The sequence below is a fragment of the Camelus bactrianus genome, chromosome 35, assembly GCF_048773025.1.
Source record: "Camelus bactrianus isolate YW-2024 breed Bactrian camel chromosome 35, ASM4877302v1, whole genome shotgun sequence".
NCBI lineage: Eukaryota > Metazoa > Chordata > Mammalia > Artiodactyla > Camelidae > Camelus > Camelus bactrianus.
Genome location: NC_133573.1, coordinates 9,145,152 through 9,167,799, shown reverse-complemented (window position 1 = coordinate 9,167,799; position 22,648 = coordinate 9,145,152). Strand labels below are relative to the sequence as shown.

General features: G+C 51.4%; 1 protein-coding gene across 13 annotated transcripts in view; it reads right to left on the bottom strand.

The window, feature by feature from the left end:
* Window positions 1-5,799: 5,799 nt before the first annotated feature.
* FRMD4A (FERM domain containing 4A) overlaps window positions 5,800-22,648 on the bottom strand; it is a 576,901-nt gene continuing 560,052 nt past the window's right edge. For 10 of the 13 annotated variants that reach the window (XM_074358292.1, XM_074358293.1, XM_074358298.1 and 7 more), the window contains 3 exons: window positions 19,958-20,832; window positions 18,420-18,516; window positions 5,800-6,901 (listed from right to left, as the gene is read on the bottom strand). In XM_074358292.1, coding sequence (XP_074214393.1) covers window positions 6,799-6,901; window positions 18,420-18,516; window positions 19,958-20,832 — 1,075 coding nt within the window. In that variant the 3' untranslated portion in view covers window positions 5,800-6,798. Of the gene's footprint in view, window positions 6,902-10,256; window positions 10,310-16,016; window positions 16,089-18,419; window positions 18,517-19,957; window positions 20,833-22,648 lie in introns of all 13 variants that reach the window. The other 3 variants (XM_074358297.1, XM_074358291.1, XM_074358289.1) reach the window with 2 other exon arrangements.

The following is a 22,648-nucleotide window of genomic DNA, read 5'->3' as shown; positions in this document are numbered from 1 at the left end:
CCTGACGGGGAGGGCCCGGCCCTGGGTCTGCGGCCCCGCAGAGACAGTTCATTCTGGAGGAGGAGATGGTTCTGGCTCACAGGTTTCCACACTTTTGTAGAACCAGCGTCCTCTTGCCGCTCAAAGGTCCCGGCTCTCTCAGCTGGCGGCCCTCTTCAGACGGTTGAGTCCCGGCTCTGCGGGGTCCTGCCAAGTTCCCAATTAACTGGTACCCACTCCAGCGCTTCCTTCCGGCTCCCAGCTTCTCCTAGTCCCGTGCCTTGGTTTCCCTGCCCTGAGAGTGGCAACTGCTTCCTGTGGTGATGGTCTCTGTGATATCTCAGCGTCCCCTTTCTGCTGTTTCCTCTTCACTGTCTGTTTTAACAACCCTTTATATTAAGTCATTTCTGTTAAAATAATGGGAGCAGTCTTGGCCTCCTGATCCCGCAGGCAGCCAGAGCCTCCCTCTCCTGGCAGCCCCAAGCTCCGAGTGGCTTCCCACTAGCGCTTGTGGACTTTCCTCCTCCATCATGTGGCCCACCATGTGCGCGGGTAACTGAGATGATGGGAAAACTAGCGTTTTACCCACCGCCTGGTCGGGAAGCCGTCCTTGCTCCCTCCTTTGTTTCCGCTCTGCTCTTCCTCAGTCTCTCCAAGACCTTGTGTCCATTCCTTCCTCTGCTTTCTTCCACCTCACCGGCACCTTCTTGGCTTTGCTTTTCTCTGCAGTCCATCTCCATCCTGTTTCCATCATTTCACTTCTCACCAGGGCCATGGGCTCTCTTCCCCTTCTGTCTTTCTGCCATATCACACAACAAAACCCAAGTCCAGGTCCTTCCATTGGTCTCCTTGTCCTCAGTGCCACTGGAGGGGACTTCGTACCACCCAGTGTCCAGGGCCGGCTGGGTGGAGGTCACTCTCCAGCCGCCATTCCTCCCGGGCTGTCCTCACCTGTGACTCTGCTCCGTCCTCGCCCTACCCTGATACCTTCCCCCTCTCCACTTGGAGGGTGGCCTCACCTGCCTTTTCTCACACCAGGTTGAACGTGGAGGCAAGCTTACGGTTATTTCTACCTCCACACTTACCAACTTTTCTTACCTTACTTGGAGGAAGAGTTGTTCCTTCCCATCAGAGGCTAAATCTTCCACTGACCGACCTTGCTTGCTTTCTTACCATCTTCTGATGTGTTATGTACTTTACTTTTTATTTTCTCCCTCCCTCCACCCCCAATGGAATATAAATCTCCTAAGGGCAAGGATTTCACATGCACCGCAGACGTGAGGTTAGAAAGAAAGTCATCGTGGGTGATTCCAAGGGTTTTGGCCTCAACCCTGGGAGACTGGGTTTGCCTGCAACTGAGCTGAGGAAGCCGGTTTGGAGGGAAGGTCAGAAATTCAGTTCTGCACGTGTTAGTGTGTTAGACGCCACGTGGAGATGTTGAGTGGGCCAGAGGGTGTACAAGTTGCAGAGAGGAGGTCCAGGGTCTAGGGATAAACATAGGTGTCATCAGCATATAGATGACATTTAAAACTTTAGGCCAAGGTGAGAGCTACAGGAAGTGACTGCGGACAATGAAGAGGCTTCTGGAACTGAGCTCTGGGACACCCCAGTGCTGGGACCTCGAGGAGATCAAGAAAACCATCGAGGGTGATTGGAAGGAGGAGTCCTGGCTGGGATAAGGAGGGAAACCTGGAGAATGCGCTGTCCTAGAATCCAAGTGCGGAGAGTGTTTCAGTGAAGGCAGCAAGAGGGTCAGCTGTGTCCAGCGCTGCTGGTAAGTCACATAACACGGGAACAGAGACTTGACCTTGGACTTGGCGTTGTGGGGAGTCAGCCTTGACCCTGACGAGGCCTTTTGGTAGAGTGGGAGGACTGGAAGCACAATTGGAGTTTTATGGAAAGTGGATGAATGAGTGAAAAAAGGAGCCTACTCATTTGTGGGGGTAAAAATTTATGGAGAGAAAAATGGGTTTCTGATTTCTCAAGAATCTCGGTGCAGTTACACATGTATGGGCCTCTCTGTAAATCTGCTCTCTGCTGATGCTCGGGAATTGCAGTCCTGGCCCTTCCGCTCCTACCTGAATAGATCTGAGTGTGCAGAGTTAGAGGCCATATCTCTGCGCATTCTCCGGCCTTTTCTCTGCGTCTCTGAGCAGGCGGCGGCTTGCACAGGAGAGGAGTGAGAGGTCCGGTTTACATGCCTGCTGATCTCTTGTCCGTGGGGCTCATTTTACTCTCTCCCTTCTGTTTAATGCTGGCGACCTCATTTCCGCTGACGTCGTGGTCGTGTGCCTGGCTGTCTAGTCCACGAGGGTGTAAGCCTCGGGAGACCTGGACCCGTCCCAGGGCGAGCAGTGAATGGAAGACTCCCACCGCAGCCCTCTGCCTGCCCGTGGCCCACGTCCCTGGTTCTCTGGTGCTCCTCCTTCTAGGATTTTATGTCTCAGCCTTTTTGAACGGATATTCTGGGGGAAGGAAGGGAAGGCCTGGCAGGTTTTAGTGCTTTCTACTGGAGCTGGGTATTTAGTGTTCTCTAATGACGCCTTTTTGGAATGGCCTTGTTGGCACGACGTTAAGGGGAGTGTGTGTTTGTGCGCGTGCGCGCCTGTGTGGGGAAAGGTAGGCGAGAGTGGGAGAGAGCCGGGAAGCCCCATCTTCCTGTGGGCTGGTTGCTTCCATGTGCGAGCGCTTAACGCGATCACATATTTATTTCCTGAGTGGCGACATATTTACATGTAAAAGACTTACAGAAGATCCCTATTTGTTTGAAATCAGTGTTGATCCTCTCAATACAGAGGCCCTGGCTGCTTTGCCAAGGACAGGCTTAGGAAGTATAAGACGCGGTCCTGATGGGCTGGCTTCCAGATGTGCTTGCTGCGCGTTCTCGGCGGCTTGTTTCCCTCTGGGGCAGGGGTTAACCCGCGCTGGAGGCAGATGCTTCATTCAGCAGGGGCCTTCCATCCAGCTATGCTGTTGGTGGCCAGATTTCTACCTTCGTGCTAGTGAAGAGATGCATGGTAGGTTAGGAACCAGGGATGCAGTTAGAGTAAAAAGCTCCACAAAGAAAGCCAGTCACCGATCTGCCCATCAGTGTGGGACTTTTGTACCTGCAGGCCCAGCGGGCTGTTGCCTTGGTGATGGGATTTAGAGGGTGGGTGACTGAGCTGTGATACGACGAACAGCAGTGGTCTGCCTGTCTCCCCAGTCGGCCCTTTGTGTCCTACCCAGAAGTAGGGACCACACGAGACAAAGGATGACCCGAGAGTCCAGATGCCCTCAGCATTTCTTCCACGTTAGACTGTTCTGTGGGAACCATACCCAGCCTAGCACGTACCGCGCACGGGGCCCTGTTTGTCATGAACAGTGATACAGATCCTAAAATGGCACCCTAGCAAAAGCTGAGCCCTACTCTCAGGCCCTTTTTGTAAGAGAAGAAATACCCGAGACTGTTACCTTTGTATAATTAACAGAAGGAAACTAGAGAAAGAGGGAACTAGCCTCTGCTGGACAACCCGAGCTAGTCTACGTCACGGAGCAAGCCAGTAAGATTGTCTGTACAGACTGACTTTCAATGTGAGCCGATGGCACAGGCAACCAAAGTACAGATCCCTGGAGCCTGGGCGGCATTTATTAGTTAGAAACGGAACGTCCAAGATGCAACGGAGATCTTTTTTCATTTTGAAAATGCTTTAATAAGTGTTGACAACACTGTTTTGCAAAATGTAAAGGTACTATACAAATTCTTAATACAAAAAGAATAAATTAAAAGCAGATTTCTTTTTAATTCTGCAACTTTGTCTACAACATACATCTTTGTCATTGATTACAGTTGAACAGAATCCAGTAAAATCATTTTCCATGCTCTACAGTCAGTTTCAGGAGCAGCCTAATCCTTGTCTCCCCGTTATTAAACTAGAGTCCATTTTCCACAACTTGTAATAAACTATTGACATTAATGTATGTGTGAAACTTTACGCCTAGTTAATTAAGCAGTAACTGGTCGTCTGATAGCACCTGGGTGGGGTCTGCTCTATGGAGAACTAAACTAATACTGAATGAAAACAGACTGGAATTTTAAGGGTCAACACTCAGCTGCGTGTGATAGAATTAAAAGCCTGCCTGTCTCCCAACAGAGTCTGATGGAGAGGTGTTCTCACCAGGCCCCTGGCTGGACGATCTCTCACACGCATCCAGAGAATCCAGCAGGGACGCTACGTCAGACCAGGGGTTTCATGCTTCACCTTAATTCGCTTTGAAGAAATAGGGATCTTAAAGAGCTTGCAAGTGCTCGTATACAGTAACTGTTTCATTTTCCACCACGCCGATCCTTTACCTCGTCGGCCTCAAAGGACCAACACTTTCTGTACATCTTGTAGTAACTGAACGCAGCTCAACAGTAAAACCTGTTTTACTTAATCTCCGTCTTCACTACCAGACTATCATGATGTTTGTCTGAACTGTAATTCTGTCCCCTCCCCCAGCTCCATTCCTTCCTGCCTCCCGAATCCAAAACCCAAGTGTTGAGAAAGAATTTGCGTCTCTCATTCCTATTTATAACCCAGCTGGGCTGGAAACTTGATCGACTGACTTCAGACTTGATTTCAGACTACGGTCCGTGTTGTATTATACAGCCTGCAGCCGCTGTTTCCCTTTCGACTTTTCCTGTGGCACAGAGTTCAGTCTGATTATTCATGCATCGTCTTTTGGGAGAAAGAATATGGCCTAATATATATATGTTTCCAAATGGGAAAGGAGAAAAACCTGCTGTTTGTAGCTCTGACTATCAAAATAAGAGCAGTAGCCACCCCCCATCCCCCAAATCATGTAATAACATTATAATCAGTGTGATTTATCCTGCAGGGTTTACCCCTAAAGTCTTCAGTGAACATTAGTCCCTTCTGCAAGCTGGTATCACCAACCCAGCTGCACAGAGCCGGGGAGCCCAGGCCCTGAACAGTCCAGACTGGACCCCCGCCTGCTGGGGGCCCCCAGAGAACCCCCCACGGTGCTTTTCGAGCTGCAGCAGGGGGAGCCCCATGGTTTTTGATTTTATTTTCCTGTTCATTCTTACCCCTCTGGTCTGGTAGAGTCTGCTGTTATTCTTGGATCACATATACATGAAAAAAAACAAAAGATTTTTCTTTTTTACGCTAAAGCTAACTTCAGTTCTGCTTGCCCACGAAGCTGCCCCCACCCCGGCTCCTGTCCCTGGCTGGCCAATGCCTTTCCAATAGGAAGTCATTACAAGTGAAAAAAAAACCCAACAAAACAAAACCCCACCCACCCCAGTTGCGCCGGTAAGCACAGCCTACCACCTCTGTGGAGATCGTGTTGTGCCGTTGAAATAACCCAACTAAGAGTGTGCGTTTGTTACTACTATAAAAGTATTTTTGAGGCCTTTGAGGATTGATGGCTTTCCAGTTGTGTATCAAGCACAGCTCAAAACACATGTAAACGTGCAGCCCCCACATACCCTCCTCTCTCGCCCTTCCGCTTTGGGTGCCTGCAGACCAGGTGGTCCTTCCAGCTGGCTGCTGCTAGTGGGCCCTCTGGGAGCTGGGCATTTTTTCCAACCCTGCTCTGCCTGCCGGCTAGCCGACACGTGAGGACAGTCCTCCTACCTACGGGCACGGTTGGGTTCTTGGAATAAGTGCCACACTGGTGACTGGGTGCCGAGAGGAGTCGGACCTGAGCTCTTTTTCCCACCAGTGCTCACGAACAGAAAATGGGCCACAACAGTTAAACACGCGAAAGGATCGCAATGTGCTTTTTCCCTTGGTTTCCCGTAAAAAAGAAAATGAAACACCTTGTGCGAAAAAATAGGATACACTTTTACTGGTTGTTTTAATGAGAGAGAACCGCTTTTGGCAAGCATCACCTTACGTTTCCTACAAATCCCCAAAGGAGAGCAGCTCTGTGTCTGGGCCGAAGCCCCGCACAGGGCTGAGCGCGCACGCTGCCACTCCCCGGGCCTGCCCTCCCCCGGGCCCAGGCTCACGGAGCTCAGGTCAGCGGTGCCCGTTGCGGCTCCCCCAGCTTGAGCGTCACCCTGGGTAAGTTTTTCAGGCTCTCGACTGAGAGGGGAGGTGGCATGTTAAGGGACGAAGAGGGGAAACACTTCACAGACAGTTGACTTTCACTTGTGGGGTGTGGTAGCAGTGGAGAATTTCAGAGATTTCATTGCAGAAAGAATGTCTTCCTCTTGGCCCCTCTTAATTTTTTTGTGTTTTTATTTGTGAATTTTTAAAATCTTTGGCAGCATAGAACTGATTGTGATCCTTATGCATCTCTGACGTGTTCAGCTTCCTTTTTTCATCCCCCTCCCTCAACAGCCACTCCCTCCCAGGAGAAATTTCAGCTGAATGTTCCCACGAGGCATCCTCTTCCCGAGGCGCTTGGCTGGCCTGCGGGTGGTGGGCTGGCCACAGCTGTCGTCGTCTTTCTGGATCACCCTGTACTTCAGTCCCCCTTCCTGTTCTCCACCAAGGCCGCTTGTCCACAGGAATTTGATGCCAGCAGCTTCCCTGATGGTTCCTGGCCTGGGGGCTGTCACGGTGGGGGGAGCCACCAAGGCGCCATCGAGGACTGGGGCCTGGCTCTCTGGACAGGAGAGCCAGGGGACACACAGTGGGACCGGAACCTTCCAGAATGTCTCCTCAGTCAGGTTTTTTGAGGGTGAGGGGATGTGGAGACAGGAGAAGAAAAGTGCTGAGGGCTGAAGCTGGTGCAGGGTGACAGTGTGTGTCTGGGTAAGGCAAATGAGAGGCAGTGAGGTGATCTCAGAATGGCGTTGAGGCGGTCAGATTGAGGCCGGCTGGCTCACACGAGGGTCCCGGGCTTGGCTTTCTCCTGCCCGTACCACTGGACATCTGCTAGTTCTGGATAGAGGGAGGAATCCAGGAAGCAGCTATCACTGTAGCTCCTGCAGGGAATCCAAGAAGGAGACGAGACAGTCAGCAGGGGAATGACACTCGCCAGCCTGCATCCAGAAGCACGTGAGTATGCGGGGCCCGATGTGGTCAGTAATCTTCCCTCTTCAGGGGGAACTAGGCCTGACGCAGTGCTGGGTTTACAGAAGGCTCTCCCGGACGGGGAAAAGTCCACGTAAAGGGGACCTAAACCTCGAACATCTAGAAGGAATTGGAACTAACAGGAGGAAGATGGAACTAACACTCACGCAGTGGTCCGCAGGCTCGACTGGATGTGGGAATTGCCTGAGAACCATCCCCCAAAACACTCCTGCCCCACCCCAGAGATGCTGGTTTACTTGATCTGGGGTGTGCTTGAGTGTCTGGAGCTTTCAAAGCCCCTCAGCTGACTCCCTGCAGCTGAGGCCCAGCACCCTCAGGCTGGCTTCCTCAGGATGCTTCTGTTCTCAGAACAGTTCCTTGGTTTTTCCTCCACGAGCTTTCAGGCATAACCGGTCACTAGATTTTTCTTCTATCCTGGAAGCACATTCGAAATGTCAGGTTTCCCTGTAGTGAAACTGAGGTGACATTTTGAATGGTGTCTTAAAATAATGCTGTTTATTTTAAATAGCACATATTGCTGTGTGAGTATATTAAAAGAAAGTATTGAAAATATACAGGAGAATATATAAAAGACTGTAAAAAAAAAAGCCTTTCAAGTGTGCGTCACTGTGTAAGTTGGGTAGAGGTGCAGCTGTCCCTTGGTGTCTGCAGGGGACTGGTTCCAGGACCCCCGTGGGTACTGACATCCGAGGATGCTCTCAAGTCCCTGACGTTAAATGGTGCAGCACACTTGGCCCTGTGTATCTGCAGCATCCAGGTCAATGGATATGCAGGGCCAACTGCATGTATATTGGAAAAAAGTCCCCGTATTAGTGGACCTACCCAGCTCAAATGTGCTGTTCAAGGGACAAATGTTTTTATATATCAAGGAGCAATCAGAGCGCTGTGCTGAAGCCAAAAATCGTTACTAGGGATCACTATTAGGAAAACAGCCCCTTCTCCAGTGACCCCAAGCTAGTGCTTTCAGGGCAAGGTAAAGAACACACTTCATCTCAGTGAATATAAGAATGGGCTGGGATTGGCCCAGGAGTCACCCGGAGGCTGGTTACTCAGCCCAGGGCAGCCCCTGACGCCGGCGTGGCTAACCTCGGCACCCTGCTCGGAAACAGAATACGTCACCTCCCTAACTCCACATCGTCCTGGAGGTGCTCTCCACCAGGGTGTCACCCCCTACCCTCACTAAGGGTGGACAAGTGACTCAGCGGGGCCAGTGAGACTCCCTGAACCACAGTCACTGGTCAAAGATGGGCATATGCTGAAGCAAGGCCAAGCAGCGTTCACACTACAGGGATGTCAGCGTCCTCCTGAGAATGTGGTCGCCGGGAGCAGGAGGTGGAGGTGGAAAGAGACTGAGCAATTCCCGGCTCCATGTCTGTCCCCAGCCACAAGGCAGGTATGATAATACAAAACCCACTAGTTTATACAAGAACAGCTGGATCCAGATCACGTTTCTGGAAGTTGGAATAAATTAAGGTTACCTGCTCAACTGTAGAGAAGACACAAGATTTTTGATTCGCCTAAGTTCCAAATAGCTTGCTCCTCTTTTTCTTAGCTTCTGATAAAAATTACCTCTTTGAAATTTGTGTTTCTAAGAGCTAGCTTAGATAAGAGTTCATGGAAAAGACCAGGTGGACGTTCACATCCCAGAGGCACAGGAAAAGAATGGAATTTCTTCCAAGAAGGACTCCCCCCCACCCCAAACCCAGGTATTTTACAATAGCTGCAAGCCTTCTGAGATGAACAGAGGATGTCTGGGGCTTGATTAAAAAGGACAGGTGGGTTTTGAATTGCTTCTGGAGCTGCATTTCTGTTCTTGTAAAGACTAGATTTGTCAGACAGGTACGGTTGCATGAATAAAGCCAACAAGCTCTATAAACTTGACTCCGTTCAATCTGTTTTAACAGTTTGGTACAGCCATGGGATCCGAAGGAGACTTCCGATTTCAAGCCCCCTGTGTTTGGTTGACCTGCCTGACTTTATTTGGGATTTGGACAAGGCCAGACTGTCCTTCTGGTGAGCACTCTTTTGGCTTCTGAATTAGAATGCACTTGGTTTAGATTTAAACATACAGATTTTGCTGAGAGCAAAACTAAAAAATTGGAGGGCACCAGCTGAGCACCTAATGAGAGACATCGTCAAAGCACAAGGCCCCGGGGTAAGTTCAGGGTGGTCACAGACAAGCAAGGTTCACAGTAGGTTGCTGGCCGCTTGCAAGAAAATTCCGTGTAATGAGGGACACCCAGTCATGGTCTGACCTACGGGGCAGAGGCCATCCACCAGGAAAAGGAAGCAGCCTGTGAAAGGCAAACGCAAACAGAACCCAAGTCCCAGACCTAAGCATACCCCCTTGCAATCGAGGGTTTTTTCCTCTGCTCTAGGGAAGACTGCAAAATGGGATCCCAGTCATCTAACTGCTTCAAGGGTGCCCCCCATCTTAGGAACCCCCCCAGTTTTTCAAAAAAATTGTGATGTCTCTCTGCATGCACATGGACCCGCTTACCCAAGACGAACTAGAATGACGGTGGTCACTGTGAAGACTGTTCCAGGGAGACAAGATGGTTCATTTAGGAAGTGCACTGGAAAGGAAGGGCTCCCAAGTCAAGTGGAATGGGACATCTATTTTAATGGGTATGTGGGAGCCTCCAAAACGTTTCAAAATTACCAAATACCTTCACTGAAAGATTCATTGCAAAAGGCTAATAAAAAAAATTAAAGATACAAGAGATACCTAAAAGACTAAGACGTTACAGAGGTTAATTCCTACGCCCCCCCTACTCATTCTACTAACCCTTCATCCACACTGTCTCTGAAGAGACTGTGTGACGGTAAACAAAAGCCGGTCAAGTTAGTGGCCTTACAGACACCCCCATATCTGCCCTTGAAGGAGGACCCCCCAAATGGGCTCCCCCGGGGTTGATGGAACCCCAAGGGATTCTCCTGTAACTACTATCACTTACTCCCTTAAACAGCCAAGGGCAAACTAATACTAAAATTAACGGAAAACCTCCTCCGATTCTGGCGGGTACCAGAGCTGCACTCTCTAAATCCCACTGGCTCCAGTGCCGGCAGGGGGATCCCGGTCACACCGGCAGACACTGGTGCGGGGTGAGAACTCCCACCAGGCTCAGCGTTCCTGCATCTCTGTCTGCAGTGCCCACTGGACACAGAAAGGTAAACTTTCTTATCCCTTCCTTTCCCAATCCAGACCCACCAGGTGATCTTTTCTCTCCCAGGGACAGCTGTTACCTTCTTGTTTGTCCAGTTTTGTGTCCTGAGAACTTGGCTCGGCCACCGTCAGGCTGGGCAGATAGAACGGAAATGTAAGTTGCACTCATTTGCAGCTGAGGTCCCAGTGATGAACACCAGCCTGCAGAACTAAGTCTTAACTTCTTTTTGTTACCTTTGGGAGTGACTCTGGACCTTGGGAGGATGGTGTCCTTTTGCACCCTCTTTGGGAATGCGTCTATGGGGGTCTTTCAATACTGCCAGGAATATTTACTGTGTATCCCCCTGGCAGGATATTTTAAAGGACTGTTTTAAGTAGCTCGATACTCAGAAGTTGGCCAAACTGTAAGCTGATATTCAGAGTCTGTTAGGAACTCTTTAAAGGCTTTATGCCCTAAGTCAAAATGAAACTATGTACCCAGAGGGAAAGAAAAACATTCCAAAGACAAAGCTCTAAATCTAGAGCACAGGAATCTTTTGATTTCCATCTTAGTTGAAGAGCTCCCTGATCTAAAGAGAATGCAGCTGGATGGGTGGGACAGCCTCTGATGTCATTCACGTTGCAGCCCAAATCCCCTGCTGTCCTTCTCTTATAAATCTCATCTTTGCAAGAGCAGAAATGCAGCTCTAGAAGGCCACTTATGCTTTTCATCAAGCCCCAAACATCCCCCATTCACCTCAAAACATTGTAAAAGGTCTGGACTTAGGGAAGATCAGTCCTTCTTGGAGGAACCTGCATTCTTTCCCTGTGCCTTTGTTTGTTCGCTTGTTTTTTGTTTCAGTTTTTGGAGGGGAGGTAATTAGGTTTGTTCATTTTGACGGAGGTGCTGGGAATTGAACCCAGGACCTCTTGCATGCCAGGTATGCGCCACCCCTCCCTGCGCCTTTGAGATGTGAGTGTTCTAGCTGCACTCCTCCAGGAACTCTCACGTAGGCCAGCTCTTTGAAATGCAAACTTCAGGGAGATAATTTTTACCAGAAGGATAAAAAGACGGGAAGGCTATGTGGAGTGTAAGTGAATAAGAAAGTCTTAAGTGTCCTCTCCACAAATAACTAATGAAAAGCTTTAGCCATCTGAGCAGGTAACCTTCACCTACTCCAATTTCCAGCAACAGGATTTGGATAAAACTGTTCTTTCTAAACTAGTAAGTTTTACATTCTTGTACCTGTCTCATGGCTAAAATTTTAAAACAGAAGCTTTATGATCTCTGCAGCTGTCTGTGTTTATGTGTGTATGCTGTAAGTTTGTAGTATTTTTCTACCTCTGAATAGTACTGCCAAAATTAATTTGTAAAAGACCGTATTTAATTGGCTTAAAGAAAAATAAAAATTAAGAATTCTAAAACTCAGAAATACAGAAACTTTACCCAAATGTTTTTCATGTTCACGTGATCTAGGATAAATCTTTAAACCAACAAACTTTAGCTTTTACTTACTAATTAAAGGAGGTGTGTTCAGTATAATGCAGACGTACAACTTCTGTTGTACCTGGATTTACTAGTCAAATACGGTCATGTTCTCTGTGTTACAAAATTTGTCAGCAAGGAAGGTAACTTAAGATGTTGGCTAGCTGTTTAATATCGTGAGAAAATTTCATGACTAATCTAAACACAGTTGTTAAGAATAGGAGACCAAATCCATATAGGTCATGATCTGTATGTTTCTCCCTGAGTAGAAGCTTTTCCCTGTTGGTAAGCAGCTGCCTCTTTTGTAGCAAAAAAATTACTCCAAATCATCACTCCTAAATGGGGCAGCCCCATCATTTTTGCATAGCGAACTAGGAACTCATTTAACTGCCCAGGAAGTCCAGGCACTCAGCAGAGTCCTTCTTAGGCCGTGGAGGCGGGATCATCCTCAGCCTTCAGGACTAGTGGAAAAGACTAGTGGCATCATTAAACCCAATTAGGAAAATTTTCTGAGGCTCTGAAACTTCCCTTGATCAAGGTGCTGTCGCTGGCCCTTTTGAATCAAACGTCCTTACCTTGAGCAGGACATGAGCTCACTCCCTCTGAACTAGTGTGTGGCAGAACCGTGCGTTCTCTGTGTTCTGAACCTCCAGCTGCCCAACAGGACCTATCACAAAGTTGCTGGTCACCTACTCTCTCTTCCTCCTACAGGTTAAAGAAGCTTATGCAGAACAGGATTAGAACCTGACAGCTGACCGCTCACCACCTACTTCCCACGGAACACGGCCGCCAGAAAAGACACCCACTGAAGGCCTCCTGCCTCCCTCCTGGGAAAGGATCTCGTCTGGGACTGCTCACCAGGTCCTGCACAGCTAAACTCCAAGACAACTGTCCCAGCTGAAAGGAGTCACAGGACCTGAATGCGCCAGCAAAGCCACCAGTGAGCTCACACTCAGGATCCTCCAGCACCAGAAGCAGACGACATTGGATGTGGACAGCTATCCCACGACACTGGACCAGGCCTGTACAACTTCTTATTTCACTCTGATGCTTTTGCAAAAGTGAGATTCATGGAAAAGAAACTACCAAGAGCTCTTGACCACCAATACCGCTGCCAGATTACACGGTGTTGAACCTTGGGTACATACTTCAGAACTGATGAAGGTTCCACCTGGCTTCTGGTCCTGTGTGAAAGCTGGGACCTCAAACCCAACGGGCTGGGAAGACAAGCAGCCCGCACAGCGGCAGACTGCGTCCTGCCAAGATGTCCGATCAGGAACATTTCCAGCCATTCCTCCTCCCTCTCTGACCATCCTTTTCCTAATTCTTACACTGTGGTGAGGGCCTTTATGGTTCTTTCGTCCGTCTTTCCACTTTGCTTTGGCCTGGAAAGATAGCGCCATTGTTCACATGTCTCAGGCCCCTGCAAAGCCGGGCGGAAATCCGGCCTCTGAACGACTGATTCATCACCATGCCAGTGACGCTACGGCTCTGCCCAGCACAGACTTCTCCCTCACTTCCAGGGCCTCAGCCAGCCCCCTTTCTACCGTGTCCAACTTCCTAACCTGGGGTTTGTTTCCTTGTCTCTGGGTGACACCCCGGGAACCTCGCAGGGACACAAGCCAAGGAGAAGCAGAATAAAACCACCTGTGCTGTCCAGAGACCCTTGAACTGTCCTGGCCTCCACAGCTGTCACCTTTTGAGTCTCGAACCGCAGAAACACAAATTACCAGGAAGCATTCATGGTTCAACATTTGCTTCCCTGGGCAGCTCCCCGCTCCCATGGCCAGGAGGGGTGCAAACAGGGCTCGGATTAGCACTGTCCTTACGTCTTGAAGGTACAGCCGAATCTGCTGGTAAAGCCATCGCTGCCCAATACAAAGCCCTGGACTCTTGGGCCGAAGTCATTCTTGACGATAAGAAAGCCCTGATTATCCTTTAGCTGAGCGAGGAGCGTCTGCGCTGTGACCAACACCGCCTGACACTGCTGGGGACGCGGAGACTCAGCGACATAAGATGACTGGACAAGCCAGTCGGCTTACGGAAGTGGCTCCTTCAACAGGATCTTTCTTTGACTGACTTCTGATTAGTCTGGGCTTGGGGGAAGCACGGCTCAGAAGTTACTCCAGACACTGGGAATGACTCTGCTTGGAAGAACCACAGCCGTCGCCGCAGTGTGCTCTACGCTCTCAGAAGCTTTGAATGCAACTTTGCAGCCACTGGCCACCAAGCAAACACTCTCCCTCAGAACAGAACGCCAGAAAAGGAACAAAAAGAATGACTGACTAGAAAGACTGTGAACCCAGCACCGTGAGCTGTGAAGACCATGCAGGGGTCCTGGAGTTAGGACGCCAGAGCCAGAGCTGGGGGAGCCCTAACTTCTCACTGCGATCCCCTCTCCGAGGCAAAGAGGAGAAACTGTTGAAAACAGGACAGCAGGTCCCCAGTGGAGTCGCTTAGGCTAAGCTCCATGTCACCAAACCGAGAGTTGACTGTACAGTGTCATCTCTCCCAGAAGTGGCACCTGAAAGCCGTCAGTCAGGAGTGGCCTGGTCAGCACCAGAGAGCGCCTCTGCCGGGGAGACCCCTGCCGTCCCCTAAAGGGAAGTGACTTTGCCACAACCAGCCTGCTTTGCCGCCTGGCGTGACTTCCTGTCCCTGCTCCCTTCTGTCTACAAGAGCCTCCCACTCTGTACAGCTCCTCAGAGCACCTGCCTGCCTGCTAGAGTGGCTGCTGCCTGGTTCAGGAACATCTTTCCGATTTACTCAGTTGAATTTTGTTTTAACACCATCTTTCTCTCAAAGGCTAAGCCCCTGTTTTCCTAACCCCCCATCTGCCAGCTCAGGGCACTCGCAGTAAAAGCTTTCCCGCGTCTCTGTCCTCTGGTTCAGGACCTCGTCCTACCCTGCTTGGCAGGCTGAAGTCTGGCCCTTTCTCTACAGCAAAATGAGCCTGCTGTCCCCCAAGCAGCCCTGCTGGTTTCTGCGTCTGTGTTTCTGCTCTGGGAGTGGCCTCCCGCGGCCTCCGCCTGTCTGGCCCCCTCCTCCCACCACAGGCCTTTGGAGCCAGAAGGACCCCTCCCCCTATGGAACCTTTTAGCGCTTTGTTTCCAGTCTCAGAGCACTTACTACAGGAAGGCTGCAATTTCTTACTCCCTTTGTGTGTGTGTTTCCGGATAGAGCTGCAAAGTGTTACTTTGACTTGTACTGTTTGTTTGCTGAGGGGGAGGTAATGAGGCTTCTTCATTGATTTCTGCTTGGAGGAGGCACTGGGGATTGAACCCCTGACCTCTTGGGTGCGGAGCGTGAGCTCTACCACTTCAGCTATATACCCTTCCCTTTCAAACTGTTAATTTGAACTTGAACTCTTAGATCTCTGGTCTCTAGCTTGGCTCCTGGAATAGAGTCAAGGTGCCATTTTTGACTGAACAGACGTATAGCCCTTTTTTTTTTTTTAATCCATTTCTGAATGGTATCCTGATCTTTTTCGTTTCTTCTTGAAATGCTATTAATTTCAATGCCTCTTCTCCCAGCTAGACTGTGGCCCCCGGGGACAGGAACCAGACCAGGTGTTCCTGGTTTTGTGCCCACTATAGTAGGGCTTTGCAGATTCCAGCATGCATTTGATTTATCCGGGGAGCTTGTTAAAACGCAGGTTCGTTTTGCTTGTACTGTTTGTTTGCTGAGGGGGGAGGTGATTAGGTTTCTTCATTGATTTCCGCTTGGAGGAGGTACTGGGGATCGAACCTGGGAACTCTTTGGTTGCTGAGCGTGCACTCTACCACTTGAGCTGTACCCTTCCCCCAAAATGCAGATTCGAATTCAGTAGGTCCAGGAGTCTGCTGTCTAACGAGCTCCCAGGTGATGAGAAGGCTGATAATTGTCTGGACCACATTTTGGAAAGCAGGGTCCTGCAGCACGTGGTGGAGTGTACAGCTGTCACTCAGGGACACTGGGATGAAATCATGGGTGACCTTCAGGTGCTTCTGGACCAACTCAGTCTGCCCTGAGCGTTTTGAGACGTCAACTGCATGATGCTGCTCCTTTCAATAAACACTGGTAACTAAGCCAGTAAACGCTCGTACAGGTGTCTGTGTGCACACGGAGCCTGGGAAGGCCTCAGGCAGACTCGGAGGGCTTTTCTGGGAAGCAGCAGTGGGAATATCAACATCTGATGTAAAACATACATGGAAACATCGAGTTCCACATGTATCTAGAAATAAGACACGGAAGCAACGGCTTCCCCACCCCCCAGATGTTTCCTACTGGAAGTTATGATCCGGGCACAGGCAAGACAGCTGCAGCACAGCTGCGATCCCAGACCCACAGGCAGTGAGGGGAAGGGCTGCGAGAGCAAAGTGTTCCCTTACGATACCTCTATTCATCAGTACTTTGGTGAGCTGGGGACTCAGACCCATCCATAATGGGCGAGTCTTCTGTTGCTTCTCTGAACAGAGGCAGGCGGGAGGAGGAAGAGAAGAGAGGTCATGTTAGAGGAGCTGACAAAGACGCAACGAGCAGTGTATCAATACATCGGAAAGCCCAGCTGGCCACACACCCAAAAGTGAGTGACAAATAACACAAGTCTTGTGGAACTTTCAGCCCCCATGCGTGAGTCAGAGACCGCTTTAGTTCTGTTAGGAAGGCCGGCAGGCTTCGGCACGTTTGACCCATCTCTCATTTTCTTCTCACAGAGACTAGTCATTGTTTGTTAATGATAGTTCAAGTCAGTCTGATAAAAAGAGTTTAAATTTAGTAATTTTGGGGGGGAGGTAATTAGGTTATTTATTTTTTTTAAATGGAGGTACCGTGGATTGAACCCAGGACCTTATGCACACTAAGCACATGCTTTACCACTGAGCTATACCCTCCCCCCTACAAAAGAGGTTAAAGACCAAAATTTCTTTTTTTTCCCAAATTTGTCTTGAGTCCTCACTGGCTGTGTGGGGTGAAACACAGGCACGTTCTGAGACCCACTCCAGTGTAAAGGCAAGTGGGGGGTACCCGTAAGTTCCAAAGCCTGCTGTCAGTTAAGTAACAATCATACATTTGGCTCATGTAAGACTGGGTGTGAACCAAAAAACCAGAGCGACAGCCTGAAATCTGAGGTTCCTTATTCGGGGTGAGATGGGTTTGCCACCAGAGGTACCACAGAGACAGAAGCGCTGTCAATCTTTTATGAATCTATCTTCTAGAAATTCTTGGGCCCTAAGACTTGCAGAGGCTGCCTGGCCACAAGAGCGAGAGCTGGGGTCTGGAAGGTACATAAGGGAGTGTTTTAGGGACATGTATTAATAAGGGCAGGGGGTATCCGCTGCTCAAAAGACAGAGCAGTCAGAGTGGCCACAAGAACACTGGCAGTTGGGACCACAGGGTCTCTTAACTCAAGAGGGGTAAGAGGCAACCGGGATGCTTCCGTGATCAGAATCCCCAGAGGACTTGTTAGCACACAGGCCGCTGGGCCCCACCCCAGAGTTTCTGGTGCCGGAGGTCATGGGTGGGCCTGCAACATGCAAGACCCCAGGCGGTGCTTATGTTCCTAGCCTGGGGACCGCATTTTAAGAACCACTGGCTTAGGGGGAAAAGACAGGGCTCTGAGGCCACAGAGCGCAGGGCTGAAATTCCAGCTGAGCGACACTGGCGAGGTACAGATCCCCTCCGAGCTGTGTGTACAGAGCTGAGGAATCTGGGTACTTCCCTGAGCTCACGTGTGTTAGAAGGGACGCCCCGCCTCTGAGTACACAGCAAGCACTCAGTACCTGTTAGCACCTACCGAGGCTGAATAAAAGCCTGGTTTAACATCACTAGAGACAAATCTGCAGGAACAAAAAATGCCAGCCAAGCACGGAGCCTGGAATGCGGTCAGTGAGCCCTGTGGCCCAGTTCTTCCCCCGGTTTCGCTCACAGACAGCCGGCACCTTTTCCCAGACATCCCCACCGAGGCTCCAGCAGACGCTGAATAAGCCGGATCAAGGGACCTCTAACTCCCTTAGGAGGTATTGACAGAATGTAACAGCATCTCAGCGGCCACATGCTAGGAGCAGCAAGAGGCAGGGATGGTGAAGGAAGCAGGAGGCAGGGGACGTGTATCTGCTAGACTCTGCCACGGACCAGAACATTCTACGTGTCCCCGTTTAGTGTCCTATGCCTACATTTAAAGCTAAAAAAGGAGCTGAGTTTTGGTTTCATGGACTGTGGGCCACTTCCTAAGGTCTCAGAGTGCCTGATCCCCTATGTTTATTGGTTATGAACAAGGGGTTGGCTGGGACAGAGAGGGGATCTGAGCCTCCTGCTTTTTTCTCTCAGGCTGCATCCTGACACCAAGACAGTGGCCACACCGTGGAGCAGGTGAAACACCAGGCTGGGGCTCAGCACAGGGGCTGCTTAAGGCTCTCCTTGGCTGGCATTCTGAGGTCAGCCAGGTGTCATCGGAACCCACAACAAATGCCGTCTGGAATTCTGGCCAAAGAGGTGCAGTTTAACTTCCGGGACCCACCTTCCCCACGTTTCAGGGGCCACCACCGACTTTGAAAGAAAGTAGACAGAATTCACCCGAAGACAGAGGCAGCGATGGAAAGGAGAGGGGTGGTGGGTGACAGCAACGCATGGCTCCTTCGGGAAGGAAGGGGCTTCCCACTGCTGAAGACACATCATTCTTTTGCCGATAAGCCCTCTGTCCCTAGGATCTTTCATTTCTACTCTTTCTACCTGACGAGAGATGCTGAGGATTGTTCCAGAACCTGGAAGGGAGGACCAGAGGTCGGAGAGGGGAACTCACCCGGTCTGCCAGGTCAGGATGTGGTGGGGGCTGCTGGGGGGCGTCGCTCCAACTTCACTTGACGGCGTTGAGCTTCTCTGGCTTTGAGGTAAGGCAGCTGCGTGTAGGTGGTGCAGAAAAGACAGGGGTCAGACACGGCCAAGTGAAGGAGCTTCTTTCCAGAGACGCTGGGTGTGACCCTGTGACAGGGTCCCCGTGGGGAAACGTTCACCCTTTCCCCACATGCAGCCAATTCCATTTTCTCCCCACAGCGGTGTGACTCCATTCTGAGTCAAGCCCTCCTGGGGTCCTCGGTCCCCACTTGGCCACTGGGAAGTGGCCACAGGGATGGCGATGGCCTTCACGGTCCTCTGTGGGGGACCTGAGCTGGCCTAGTGCAGGGAGGGCCTATTTCTCTGGACACCAGAGAGCTACACCCCAGGGCGCTTCCTGAGGTGGCCCCAGTGTTAAAACTGTGCTCTTCGTTACGAACAGGCAACCTCCAGAAAGGTTCTCCAAGCCTGTGGTCCCTGCTGTTTGAGGCTTACAAGTCACCACGTTAGGACACCTGAGACAGGGCTGGGCTTTTCAAAGTTCATCCAGCTCTGCCTACCAGGAGCTTACTGATGGGGGCAGGACTTTTTTAGTTGGGAAAATTAAGCAGGAAGTCAATCCTGCTTAAACGCATCCCTTTGCTTTCTTGGGAATGGAGTCTTTTTCATCAGTAAAGCTCATATACAGCCACTGAGAATTTTTAGTCTAAAACATTTCGAAAGATTGACCTAATCTCTTTAGGTAAAGCAAATCTACCAGACAAGGGCTACAATTTTGACAAAACAGAAATACTCTTGACCAGTCTAACCGAGGCTCCTCCTAATAGGGTTACAGAGCATCGAAAGCACTTTACAGAAATCACTTCGGTTAGGTCGTAACACCAGTGAAATGGGAACAAAAGGAGCAGTCACAAGTCATCTATGAAGTCACCCAGGGAGGTTACACACGGAGCTCACCACCTCATTCGTAGCCAGTCTGCGCTACCTGGGGAGACTCTGGCCAAATCTCGGGGCTTCAAGATCAAGCCATGCCCAGAGCACGCTTTCCTCTGCCAGGGTACCACTCGGATCGCTAACCTATCACCGTTTCCCTTTTCACTGGGGGAAAGGTGCTCGTGTGACTGGATAAACCCTGAGAGGCAGACTTCGCGGCTTGCTGGATCTCTGTCCTTACAAGGAGAAGCGGCTAGAGAGATGGTGTGTACCCCCACTCAGGAGGCTGAAATGGGAGACGGCTCAGCCCACACGGGGGTGGGGGCTTATGTGCTGCCCTACCCCTTCCCACCTTTGTCGCTGGGCAAAACCAGGGGTACGATGGAAGGGATGGGGAAGGAGGGGGAGGGAGACCTCTGGTCTCACACAGCTGACAGCTAGGTTTCTAGAATCAACATCTCTTCTCACTGCATGCGCTAAGAAAACCTGCAAGTCCTTGAAACAGGTCCCCACCAGCTCACATCCAGACCTCCTCCCCCAGTCGGGTCTCTCCCCCCCCCACCCCGCCCTCACCTGACGTGGCCTTGCACATCTGGGGCATCCTGGTGACCCTGCTGTGCGCCACGAAGGTGCTGTGGGAGGAGGTGCTGTACTGGGAGCCGCTGTCCGAGGAAGTGGAGCTGGTGTGCGACAGGCGGCTGTGGTCCTTGTGCGAGGCGCTGGAGCGCTGGTACCACTGGCGCAGCTCGTCCGAGACGGCGGCGCGCCCCGCGCCCTTGTCGTGGGCGCCCTCGCGGCCCAGCGACGGAGTCCGCAGGATCTGCGAGCGCGACGGCGTCAGGCGGCCCGCGTCGCCCTCGTCGCCGCCGCGCCAGCTCTCGCGGAACAGGCCGCCGGCGGTGTACGAGTTGGAGGTCTTGAACTGCGCCTTGACGCTGTAGTGGCCCTCCTGGTCGCTCTCCAGGCTGCGCACGACCACGGGCGTGGCGCTGCCCTCGATGTACAGCGGGTACTCCTTGATGCGGTACTGCGAGCTGGGCTGGCTCTGGCTGTGCAGGTAGACGCCGTGCGCGCCGCCGCCACCGCCGCCGCCGCGCGCCGCCAGGTTGGGCATGCTGCCCGAGTTCGCCGCGCCCAGCGCGCCCGCCGCCCGCCGCCGCTGCCGCTGGCGCGCGCGCGCCTTCGACGGCGAGTCCTCGGCCAGCGTTGAGTAGTTGGCGTTCATCTGCGCCGGGTAGTAGTGCTCCGAGCTCGAGTGGCTGGTGCACGACGAGCAGTCGTCCATGGGGTCCGAGCCGTTGCTGCTACGAGTCCGTGGCGTGTAGAAGTCAGGGCTCCCCGTGTCGTTCTCCGAGCCCAGGAGCTTGCCCTGGGACTCCAAGCTGGAGCTCCGGTGCCTAAAGTGCAGGGCCAGGCTGTGCAGCCGCGTGGGGCTGAGGTCCACCGACCTGCGGGGAGACGGCTGGGTGGGCCTGGGGGCGCCCCGGGGACGGGGTGGAGGCCCTGCGATCACCGACTCGGGAGAGAGCACACGATGCCTCTCGGCCCAGGGCCTCCCGCAAATGCGCATTTGGGAAAGTCGTGCCCTGGGAATACAAGTGCTTCCCATGGCTCCCAGGTGAAGGCGGGGCGGGAGGGGGCGGGAGGGGACTACGGATCAGGAGGCGAGCCTCTGCTGTGATTTTTGATTCTGAGCAGGGGATGGGGACACAGGACGGCGCCCATATAAGGGTTTCTTCTGAAAAAAGTATTGCCAATAGTCACGACCCCCCCCTTTTAAGGTGGAGAGGGATTCTACAGACACAGAGAACCCCTGTTCCAGTGTTAACGGTAAACCAGATGAAATGCCCGTTTCGTAGGTCCAGAAACAGCCCAGCAGAAGCATTCATGTGGTTCCACCCAGTACTATTATGAAACCCATGTAAACAGATTTCCATGTCCCTGTGAACGCCAGTCTAACACGGAAGGCTGGTGGAACACGGAAGACTTAATAATGACTGATGCAGATACTGGGCTTTCCACTATTTTGTCTACAATCCATTCTGCTTATTTGAGCCACACGGTAAATGTCCATCATGATGGCCGAGGCAGCGTGAAAGGACTCCAGAGAAATTCACCATGGCTGGGTCGGCCACGTACAAGGAAGAGGTGAGTCCAGGGCTGACTGTCACTCAGGGTGGACTGTGAAGTCCCCACCAAGTGGCCCTCCTTGACTTGGGCTGGGTTTCCTCTCTGGTCCTGCCCCTCTCCACCACTCTGTTCTGGCCACATCGGCCCCCTGCGAACATGCCAAGTGCAGGCCTGCGTCTGGGGCTTTGACCTTGCTGTCTCCCGAGTACCCTTAGCGCTTGCTACCCCATCCATCCAGGTACCTCTGCTCAAATGTCACCTTATTACAGAAACCTCCGATGCTCCCATTTAAGTACTCTCTCCCTTCACTCTCCAGCCCCCTTGCCCTGTTCATTTTTCTTCTCAATACTTACCACTTCTGACTATTTCTTTGCTGTGACTCTCTACCTACTAAAACGTCAGCCTGATGAGAGCATGTGTGCGGTCTGTTTTGTCCACTGCTCTATGCCAGGAATAGTACCTGGTAGGTACAGGCACTTGATAAATATCTGTTGCAGGAACGAGTGAATGAATGAATGAACGCGAGCCCCTTGCCTGGAGAGCTCAATCTTATCCCGTATAAATGGTCCACCACTTACAGAAGATCACACCATCTGTCCCTTCCAGCTACACTCCCTGTGCACTTAGTTTTGGAGAAAATGGAGTGATGGCTTTGGTTTTGCCTCTTTTTAGAAAAGGAAGGTTTGATTCACTGAAGCCTCACTTTTGCCCATTTCTCTTGCTCTTTAATGAATTTACACCTTGGGGCGTTAGAGCTAGTCCAGGATAAACTGAGGCTCCAATAGAAAGATACATGAGGACTAGCCAATAAAGATCCCCCCAGCAGGGTAGGCAAGGTTGTTCTGGTCCCGGCACAGCCCCCTCTGCCGGCTAATCTGGCTACCCTTCCTGCCTCAGTTTCACTTAAGAAAGCACTTTCAATGCCCACTGTCTCCAGGGGATCCTCTGACCGACTGGTGCCCACTGGACGGGGGCAGAGGGATATAATGGGTCTCTTGGCTAGCGTGGGCTTCCTCCTGCCAGCTTGGTTTTTGATTCTGCTTCACTTTAAGAACCCACCTCGTTGGCTCAGTCCTGACTCTAGTTCACCAGTTATTTGGACCCATTTGGGGCCAGCCATGCCAAATTTTATAA